The 11,050-nt window shown below is 34.1% G+C and overlaps 1 protein-coding gene across 1 annotated transcript; it reads left to right on the top strand.

The window, feature by feature from the left end:
• The first annotated feature begins 249 nt into the window (after nt 1-249).
• Nucleotides 250-8,733, top strand: LOC122024220 (DEAD-box ATP-dependent RNA helicase 27-like). The gene is made up of 13 exons (XM_042582785.1): nt 250-501; nt 2,633-3,149; nt 3,314-3,499; nt 3,899-4,084; nt 5,275-5,358; nt 7,033-7,074; nt 7,142-7,213; nt 7,280-7,579; nt 7,656-7,694; nt 7,773-7,877; nt 7,960-8,028; nt 8,102-8,227; nt 8,344-8,733. The coding sequence occupies exons 2-13, from the start codon at nt 2,787-2,789 to the stop codon at nt 8,485-8,487; spliced, it is 1,716 nt and encodes a 571-aa protein (XP_042438719.1). The 5' UTR covers nt 250-501; nt 2,633-2,786; the 3' UTR covers nt 8,488-8,733.
• Nucleotides 8,734-11,050: the final 2,317 nt, after the last annotated feature.

Below are 11,050 nucleotides of genomic sequence, written 5' to 3'. Positions count from 1 at the left end.
TAATACAAAATAGTTATTGGTTTTTATATTTTATTTTTTAATTCTATTCTTCAATAATTCTGTATTTTTTATAATTTTACGTAGATATTTTTATTTTTTAATTTTAGAAATTTCTACATTTTATTTTTTATTTTTAATAAAACAAGACCAGTCGAGGGGCAGTTGCAACTAACTATAAACGGGTATCCCGGCCCGCCATGGGAGCGACTCGCATATATATATATATGGCAAATCGAATAGCCCGGATTCTTGAACCCGAACCCTAGCTCGACTGCGGCAGCGCCTCCCCTTGTCTCGTTCCTCCCTCTTTCCAACGCACTCCCCTATTGGCGCTACACCACCATTCCGCCTCATTAATCCGACCTTCTCCGACGAGGCTAAGTAGGCACTCTCACTTCTCCTCAGATTCGGCTCCGCGACTCACCAGGCAGCTTCCTTCCGCCATCTCTGCGCCATTTTTTTTCTGTTTAAAGCTCAACCGCCGACGCTCACCGAGAAAAGGTAGAATATCGACCTTATTATTTTTTTTTTTCATAAATTCATCATCTTTAGCGATTGTAGTTAACATATAAAATTGCCCTAAAACGGAGATCTCTCTGCCAAAAACAGTGCTATTAGTTCCATCAACATAATTTTCTCTAAAATCTAACCAGTTTCGATGCTTCTGTTTTGGCTTGTTTGTAGCTACTTATCAGTAAACAATGCACGTGGTTTTAAGCATCACATATTCTGTGAGCTTCTTGGTTGTGTCTGCAACAATTACTGTGTTTTAACATTGCTCTTGCTTTTACATACTTGTGGCATTAGCTTTTTAGTTTTATTTGTATCAACTCACCGCTTTTTTGTAGGCGTTTAGGTTGCAGATGAGAACCATTTTATAGCACCTTTTGAGCTTGATAATTGATATAATATTTTAGAATAACTGTATGTATGTATGTATTCCTGAATTAATAGTATGGATGAACATGGGCCGATTGTCAATCAAAATTTGATCAAATTCACGTCTTTCAGATTATGAAAAATTGACCTGAAATTGTAACCGAAACCATTTACGGTAAAGGGTTGGGTTTGCTTAGTACAATAACAATTTGATTTCAATATTATAAATTGAAATTCCATAACTAAAGATATCAAAAGACTTAATACAGTATAATTATATATCCAAACTTATAAAATATAATTATACTAGTCATGCAATGCAATAGAGTCTCCGAGACTAAAACCATGGATTTTTTACTTTTCTAATCTTCTCATGGTATTCTTTCATTACTATTAATGGCATTACAATTTATTAGCATTTAGCATAAATAAATAAACGGGAGTAATTACTCCTAATAAGGAGTGATAATAAAATCTTGTGTATATTATATTTGTAATTAGTATTTGAATTAGATATTTGTATCTGATGCAAGGTCCAAATACACTGCATTATTGACCAAAACTAAAATATTCTGAATTTCTAGGTTGGATTGGATTGGGTTGGATTAGATATCCATTGGATTGTGTTTTCTGTCACCCCTAATTAATATAGTTGGCGATCAACGTAATCTTACTATTGTTTTATTGAATTAATATGATCAGTGTGTCTGATTATTTTCTTTGTTTCCAGTGCTGTTTTTTTTCTGATTTACATAATTACATTATCAATTTGATTCCATTGTTTAAAAAAAAAAAAAAAAGTATATAACATGGTTTTCCTCCCTTATGAACATTGGAACATTTTGAAAAAACACTTGACTTAGGGGGGCTAAGGAAATATAACTATTGAAAGGGCACTTAGAAGTGGGTATGGTAGGTGCCAGCTTCTGTCTGAACTACCTAAGTTAGGCATGGGTATCCTACCCTTATATTTAAGTGGGTGGATTTTAAACTTTTTGTACTTACTTTTTGCTTGGTTTTAGTGAGTTCATGTACTTGTATATTCAAAGGGGGTGGGCTTGGGTAGTGGATAAAAATGAGGTAACCTGACTTATTATCTATGATTTTAGTGTTTGATGTTTGAGTTTCCTAACTATTCCATCATTTGACTCAATCTATTAATTTGCCTCTCCAACCACTGCCTTCTGCTGCTGTAGAGGACATCCACACTCCTGGTCGAGTGATTGCTAGTCTAGGAATTAAGCAATGATAATAGATAGTTGAAAATTTAATAACTATTGATTCAAATGTATTAATATACCATTCTCATATTTCATTACTGAATATTTTCATAGTATATTTTCTCAAATCAAATGCAGCTTTTCTATTGTCCTTATTGCAACAGTTAAATTGCCTTTGGGTTGGGTTATGTATAACCTATCTTCTTGTGGATGCTTAAGAAAATGTTATGTTCTTTGAAATCCTTATCTGTCTGCTTTATTAGTTTCAGAAACAAAGCATCAACTTTTGAAATCTACTTGTAGCATAGTCGGCTTAAAAATGCCTCTAAACAAGTCCTTGTTACCTTCACAATATATTATGCTTAATCTAACTATCGAAGTAGTAAAAAATCAAATGGGTCAAAATTGAGCTGAGTAGAAAATTTTAATTATTTGATTCAAACATTCTTTAAAAAGTTGTTTTCAATTTGGTTTCATTCTACTAAATTTGGTTCTACTAAATCCTTTGCTTTCATTTTGCTAAATTTGAGCAGCTCTATTCTCTGCAATTGGCGACCATCAGTCTGCAAAGTCAATGCTGACTTGGTTCCAGAACTTGCAAATTAGACCTGTTAGTAGAAGCGGCTGCCAGTGCAACCACCTTGAATAAATACAGGTGTTCCCAGTTACAATCACACAACAATTTCCATGCCTTCTATAGATGAGCTTCACCAGGGGAAGAAGTTCAACAAGAAACGTAAGAACAGATCAGACCCTTACGAAGCAGAGACGAACGCTATCAAAGGCGAAGTTGGTGAACCTCAGTTGGAAAAAGTAGTAGTAGATGGGAATGGTGATAGGTCTCCAAAAGAATCAAGTGAGGAGCATGATGTTCATGTGGAGAGTGATGGAGACGAAGTCGTAGAAGGTTCAAAGGGGACTATTGCTGCTACTAAGATAAAGAATAAAAAGAGTCATGGGATCTTGACTACTGACTCATTCTCTAATCTCCCGATTTCCAATCAAACCATGAAGGCCATCCAAGAGATGGGTTTCCAACACATGACACAGGTCAGTTCTCTTTTTAATGATCATTTCCAATACTAGGTTTATGATATTTGTCTCTATTTTAGCCTCTCTTTCATGACTATTTTCCTTGGGCCCACATTTTTTTTTTCTGATGCAGCAATGGTTTTGGGTTTTAGTGATTATAATGTTTCACATTATGATGGCAGATTCAATCCAGAGCTATCCCACCACTCTTGGTTGGGAAGGAGTTGATGGGTGCAGCAAGGACAGGATCAGGAAAAACACTTGCTTTCCTTATACCTGCAGTTGAATTGCTGCATCATATTTGTTTTATGCCTCGGAACGGGACTGGGGTCATTATTATCTGTCCAACCAGGGAACTCGCCATTCAAGTAAGACCTTTTATTTGTTATTCTACATGCCCTTTTTACTATATTGATTGTCTGATTCTTGTCCTAAATATTCCATTGAGTTTTATTTATATATATTTAACAAAACTATGGCTTTTGTAATTTCAGTTGACCATGTTACTAGTAGAGACAACTTATTGATTTGTTTAATTTATGTGAATATTTGAAATTTTAATGCTGCTATTTTTAGCCACGATATTTTGTCTCATTCTCTGTTGTTGCTCTTAGCCTCTTAGTTAAATATACCTGAACTCTTTTAAAAATAAGCTAATGAGGAATTTAGAATTTCCTAGTTTATGCATTGGAAGTTCTGTTGGTGTATTTTGTTTAGCTGACTGGAACTTAGTGAAACTTTTAGCTAACAGATTGTTCACATTGCAGACACATGCTGTTGCAAAAGATCTAATGAAGTACCATTCTCAAAAACTTGGCTTGGTTATTGGAGGGGCTGGACGAAAGGAAGAAGCTGAGCGTCTTGCTAAAGGAGTAAATTTGTTGGTGGCTACTCCAGGAAGACTTTTGGATCATCTCCAAAACACCAAAGAATTTATCTACAAAAACTTAATGGTAAATAGTTCATAGTTGTAAAGCTAGCTAGTTCTTTTGTTTCCTGTGAATTTGATTGTCTAGCATTCTATTGTTTTCAATGCTTTGCTTTCTGATAATTTATGCTAAATCATACATCTATGAGAAGGTTGAAAAAAATAAAGTACTGGTTGATATTTGATAACAATACCTCAACCAATGATATTTTCTGCAAGGAGCTCAATTTGGAAATTGATTTCTGTAGGCTTCCAAGCTTCTTTACCTTCAGTTGTCATATGGTTTGAGGAGATTGATTTCCTATTTTGATTTTTTTTTTCATCCTTGATCTCACTGATTATTCAACCCGTGTTACGTTGGATTTTCTGGATTTTGTATGAGATTACTGCATGAGGTTAACTTATTTATGCTGGTAGTCATTTTAAAAAAGGCAGGAAGAGGAGTGAAAGTATCACAATAAAGGATAGGTAATTGAATAGGAGTTTGTAGTTTGAAGTGGCCTGACGAATATGTATCTTTCCATTGGATGTTCTCACTACTCTGTGCGTGTGTGTGTTTAAATACATCTATCTATTCACAAGATTCGGTTGGAGTTTTAACAGACATATGACTGTACATATACTTTGTTGTATGGTGAGCAGTTTGTAGTGTCTTTTGTGGCTTGCATTGATGTTTGGCTAAGTATTAGTCTCATAATTTCTGTATAGGAAGAGATATTTTGATGTACTCCATGAGCAAAGGTTGTTTTAGGATTAGGTTAAAAGTATTCATTGGGTTTATGATTCTTAACAAGACAATGTTGGAAGGAGTCGTTTGGTAGCTTGTAGGGTTCTGATATTTTATGTTTCTCACCTGTTTGATCATAACACTGTTGGCCAATCATTCCTCATTTTTTAAATTTTATTTTATGTTTTTTAGTTTTTTATTTATTGTTATTATTATGTTTTTTTACCTCAATGAATTGGAGATATCTATTAACATATTTGTGGACTCATCTGCAACAATTCCTCTATTATGCTTTTGCTAAGTTATTGCTGCAGTTCAGAAGCATATCTTATTTGGAAATGTTCTTTTACTAGTTTGTGGAGTTGTTGCAGCTTGCTACTACATTGACATTCTTCAGATGTTTGGTGTTAATATAAGAACTTTAATTTGTTCATATGCTCTTTTTTAATGTTGAGATGCTAAGTTTGTACTTGGCTCCTCATATGCAGTTTCTTATAATTGATGAAGCTGATCGAATATTGGAGGCAAACTTTGAGGAAGACATGAAGCAAATATTTAAGAAATTGCCAACGGTATGCTACATTTTATCTGTGTATATAATTTTTTCAAATTATAAAATTTCATTGGAAACTGGATGTGCATGCAATTTTTCACAAAACGGATAGTCAGGATCTGTGGCTGAGCTATTAAAAAGAATAGCAATCCTGTACGGGAATGTTGAGAGAGAGAGAGAGTCATCCCCTTAGTATTTATGCTCTACAGGTTCAGGACATTTTTTACTCTACTGCAGCAGCCAAAAAAGTTCAAATAAAGCTGTTTGGAGCTTTACTTGTTTCTACAAGCACTCCTGTCTCTTACAGCCACATGATATATGGTGGATATGAGTAGCAGTTTCTTTCTACCACCTGAGATTTTAATTTTCCAGGAACTCTGCGCAACTTTTCCTTCACTCAGATTCATTGCAATCAGATCATGGAGAACTGTGTTGAAACAGTTTGCCAAATTATTCCTTAAACCTGCATTTTAGGGGGAAAATTGTCTGATTGTTTAAGCATCATGATACTGAGTGCCCATTGTTTATGGTTTGCAATGTCAGTTGTATGTATTCAAGGGTGTGGTCATAGATAGCTTAGTAGGCATCATAGAAATTATAAATGGAAAACCTTGGAGTGTGTCTTTTGGACCAAACAAATCTGTCATTTCTCGTCATCATGTACCAGCAATTTAGCCAGACTTGAAAATGAATTTATAATATTTAATGAGAGCCCAGACGATCCTACTCTCTTTTCCATTCACCAACAACTTCACTCCGAATATATTGTCCATTCTTTCAGCCAGAGAGGATCTGGAAAGTGATTCCAGGGTCTATTGGGTATCTATTCTGGCTCAACCATAGCATGCTTATTGTGAATTCTTTCATGCTCAATTTTCCTGTTGATTTCAGTGTCAAATACTATACTGGCAACTATGTCATCAATCACATTTTGTCTATCCCATCTCAGTGAAATTTCATACTTCTTCTATTACATTTACTCTTGCCTCTAGAAACCTTATGCTCATACTAGAAGCAGCTGTAGTGTCCATACATTTCATCTAGTATGACCGTGTTGAAAACCATTGAACAGTTTCTTTCTTAGAAGATTATATCCCAAATAGATATGTGGTTAGCTATGGGCATCTTTGAATGATTTATCTTTATCCTTCATGAATTTTATTTATTCGATTTTCATTCTGAGTTTTCCTGATGCCAACACCGTAGTAACATTTGATGAACAAAAGTTTTTATTTTGTTTAGTAATTCTACCACCTCTTTTGCTATATATGCTATGAGGGCTCTTAGCTTTTAGTTTTAACTGAAGCCCCTTGGTTTTTTGTTTGCACGAGGGTCATCTGTAAATTAAGACGGAGAGACCATCTAACTAAACTTGAATTTAGTACTGCTAAGGATATACTCTTCAAATTGTGTTGGGTCACTGACCTCTTTTGCAGTAGCCCAGGCTTATGTGACTAGCTACTTGGATCACAGCCCTCCATTTGAAGATATTTGAGTAATAGTGGTCTCTCCTTATATTCTATTGTACTTGAAATGGTTCAGTTTTGTTTGATGTCTGACTAAAAATCATGCTCGTAGCCTGGACTTTACTAACACTGTTAATTTTTATTTTGGAATTGAAAATTTCCTTTTACAATGCTTCATGTCCATTTCTTTAAACTCTTGGCGTCTTATAGAATTCATTAATATGCAGGCAAGACAAACTGCTCTATTTACTGCTACCCAAACAAAGCAGGTTTGTTTTATGGTGACGTATCAATTTTGTTTATGGTTTCACTTGATAAATAATAAGCAATATGCAGGTTGAAGACTTTGCAAGCTTGTCATTTAAAGATAAGCCAATATATGTTGGTGTCGATGATGGAAGGTCAAAGGTGAGTTCCAGATTTGTCCAACATTGTTTTTGTATTAATGATATTGATAATGTCCACCCATTTCAGGTAACCGTCAAAGGGTTGCAGCAGGGGTATTGTGTTGTCCCCAGTAACAAAAGGTTTCTGGTCTTGTATGATTTCCTTAAGCAAAATCTTTCAAAAAAGATAATGGTCTTTTTCTCCTCCTGCAACTCGGTTAAGTACCATACAGAGCTCCTCAGATACTTACAAATTGATTGTCTCGACATCCATGGAAAACAAAAGCAGCAAAAGCGGACTACTACATTTTTTGACTTTTGCAAAGCAGAAAAGGGTGTCCTGCTCTGCACCGATGTTGCTGCCCGTGGGCTTGATATTCCTGCTGTGGTGAGTTAAATTTCACTTCTCCATCTCTGGTTATCCGTTACTTAATCCAGACGCTTAGTCTTTTTTGTGTGGGTAGGACTGGATTGTGCAATATGATCCTCCTGATGAACCAAAGGTGTGTATGTGCAAATTGCATTTACTTCCATCCGTCTTCTGGTTTGGCAGGCAGTTCTGAATTTTCATCAATTTTCAGGAATACATTCACAGGGTTGGTCGGACAGCTCGTGGGGAAGGTGGCAAAGGCAATGCTTTGCTTTTTCTGTTGCCCGAAGAGTTGCAATTCCTACTCTATTTGAAGGTATAATTTGCTCCACAAATGTTTATTTTTAAAGGTTTTACAAGTGTGTCAAGCTAATTTGTGTTATTTACACACTTGACAGGAAGCAAAGGTACCTGTCAAAGAGGTTGAGTTTAATGAAAATAAGATCTCGAATCTTCAACCTCATCTGGTAATACACTTTTGTGAACATCCCATCGAAGTCTCATATTTGTTCTTCAACTTAACTTTTGGAAGGCTTGCAGGAGACCATAGTCGGAGAAAACTACCACCTGTGCCAATCAGCCAAGGATGCCTATAGGTCCTACATCTTAGCCTATAATTCACATTCAATGAAGAATGTTTTTGATGCCCACCGCCTCAATCTCAAGGTATGGCCTATCAGCTCATTTGACATACAACCTTCTGATTCTGCTCATTCAAGTCTTGTTACCATAACTTGTGACCCTTTGCACTTTAATTTTGAGACGTTTGCATTCTGCAACAGGATGTGGCTTCATCCTTTTGCTTTAGTTCTCCACCAAAGGTGAAGCTAAATTTGCATAGTAGTGCACCTAAGTTCAGAAAGAAGATGAGTAAAACTGATGGCCATCGACATGGTAGCAGTGCCAGTAATCCTTATGGAAGATAGTTGAGTGATGATAAAAGGCAGTTTATGTGCCATTGAAGTTTACTATTTTGGACGGAAGAAATGTAAGAATGTATGATCGAGTACAAATTGAGTTCGTTAGTCAGATTTGCATTTATCTTTATCATTAACGTGTATATATTGCCATTCCGATAGCAGAGAGTTAAAGAGCTCTATGTTAGAGTCATACTGATACAGCTACAAATTTTGTTTTTATGGATAAATTAAGATTCATGCTTGTTTTTGGAATGCAATTTGTGTTTTATAGAAATTTTGCAAAACTCAAATTAGTGCCACCGTTTCTAAAACGATCCAATGGATGTTCCATTCTTTCTTTTAAAAAAAAACCGTAGGCATTTTTTTTCAATTAAATAATATTTTAATATTTAAGAAATGAATTTCATACTCTAAATTTATAGAGATATTATTCATAAAATTTAAATTTAAGAAATAAATATAATTTTAAAAAGGACAGTGTGGTGCACGAAGTTTCTATCATGGGGAAAGGATCCATTTTACGCAATCTTATCTTTTTACAAGTGCCTGTTTTCAAGATTTGAAATCGTGATCTTTTAATCACATGATAAAAATTTATCCTTGTGCTAAAGCAATAAATATAATAATTAAAGTAAATATTTTTTTACTTAAAATATAAAATTTAATGTAAATTTTGTGTTTAGAAAGGTTGATACGATGTACTCAAGCTCAATTCAATTAAATAAATTATTTGATTGAATATAAAAATTTGATTAGGTTATTTTAGAATTTTAATTTTTAAAAAAATCGATTATATTTAATTCCGTTCAATTTTGATTTTAAAATTTTTTATCCAATAAAATAAAATAAAATAAAATAAAATAAAATGAAAAATTAATACATTGTTGAAAATTTTAATTAATAGGTTTCCGTCATAATTAATTGACATTTTATTAATTTGATTTATTTATTAAAAATTTTGATCGATTTAATTAAATTTTAAAAATTTATTTATTTAATTTTGATTAATGGGTTGGATTTCGTTTTTAACCAAATACTCAACCAAAAAAATATTAAAAAAAACAAATACTCAACTAAGTAAAACACCTCATTAAAAGATTGACTCCATTGCCGAATAAAAACAAAGAGATAATTAATAAAATATCCGAAACTTTTCAGTATTTTTTTCTCTTCGAATTCCATTCAATAATTTCACTTGCTCTCAGCTTTTCAATCCATATCAATTTTATTCAATCGTCTGCATGGTATCTTAAACTCAAGTTATTATTAGATCCCTTCAATTCAATAATAATTTCAAAAGAAAATTTAAAAAAAAAACATTTGCTGCTTGATAACTCTGTTTCTCTTTTGAATGAAGAAAATATTTCAAAATTTCGAGAAATAAAAAGGAAGCATTGTTTGTAATGAGAAAAATCTTAAAACCACAAACTTTCTGTTATGCCCAAAGGAGAGGGTAACACCTCTCAACTTCTAAACCACAGAAAAAGAGGAAACGGAAAATGAGGAAGAGAGAAAAAATATCACGTAAATCAATAAGACAAAGACGCACAAAAGGAGAACAAACACGAGGAAGGAGAATAAGAGAAATAAAAAGAGTTACCGTAGTTCGACGACGTACCTACTCTACAAAAACGATCGAAGATTTATTAGAATTCTCTCTACACAAGAGAATCACATCTAATGATTTTTGTGTTTGTTGTTGTACAATAGACTTACAATGATCCCTATAAATAATGCTAAACCCTAGACCCAGTAAAATAGTAACATAATTTTGTTATGAAAAATCATAACAAAATTCTATTATATAAAATCTTAACAAAATTTTATTACGAAAAATCTTAATAGATTTTTCTTTCATAACATCTCATATTAACCTTCATCCAAATATGGGTCACCCGTCAACAATCTCCACATTGACGAATATTCACCTTTCGAAGAACACGAGTATCTGAATAAAACTTCATCTGGATCTTTGGGTCTGGGCTTCCTTCCTCTAGCATTTAGAGATATGGATCGAGTTCAAGCAATGCTTAAACCTCTATGTAGTCACTAGCTTTGTCAGTATATCTACAGCATTGTCTGTAGTGTGAACCTTCTCAAGTTGAATTTCTCCAGAAGCAATCAACTTTCTCATCTTGTGAAACCTCACATCAATGTGCTTGGTCCTCGCATGATACACTTGATTTTTCGCTAAATAGATAGCACTCTGGCTATCGCATAACAACTTGACTCCACCTTGCTGAACACCCAGTTCTCTGACCAACCCTGTAAGCCATAAAGCTTCTTTCGTTGTTTCAGCTGCTGCCATGTACTTGGACTCCGTAGTAGACAATGCAACAATAGATTGAATTATAGATTTCCAACAAATAGGTCTTCTTGCCATAGTGAACACGTATCCTGTAGTAGACCTCCTATTATCTAAATCTCTTACATAGTCCGCATCGACGTACCCAGTAACTGAAGGATCTTCCGGTTGTCAACTGAACATGATGCCATAATCAGTTGTATTTCTCAAGTATTTAAAAATCCATTTCATTGCATCCTAATGTGATCGACCAGGATTTGAGAG

This window comes from Zingiber officinale, chromosome 9B (genome assembly GCF_018446385.1).
Source record: "Zingiber officinale cultivar Zhangliang chromosome 9B, Zo_v1.1, whole genome shotgun sequence".
Classification (NCBI taxonomy): Eukaryota; Viridiplantae; Streptophyta; class Magnoliopsida; order Zingiberales; family Zingiberaceae; genus Zingiber; species Zingiber officinale.
This window is presented reverse-complemented; position numbering and strand designations above follow the sequence as displayed.

What these genes read in the sequence shown, in the direction of transcription:
- LOC122024220 (XM_042582785.1), top strand. Translation starts at nt 2,787, where the DNA reads ATGCCTTCTATAGATGAGCTTCACCAGGGGAAGAAGTTCAACAAGAAA. An exon ending in AATTCCTACTCTATTTGAAG is followed by an intron (nt 7,878 to 7,959) that starts GTATAATTTGCT and finishes CACACTTGACAG; the next exon opens with GAAGCAAAGGTACCTGTCAA. An exon ending in CCCACCGCCTCAATCTCAAG is followed by an intron (nt 8,228 to 8,343) that starts GTATGGCCTATC and finishes ATTCTGCAACAG; the next exon opens with GATGTGGCTTCATCCTTTTG.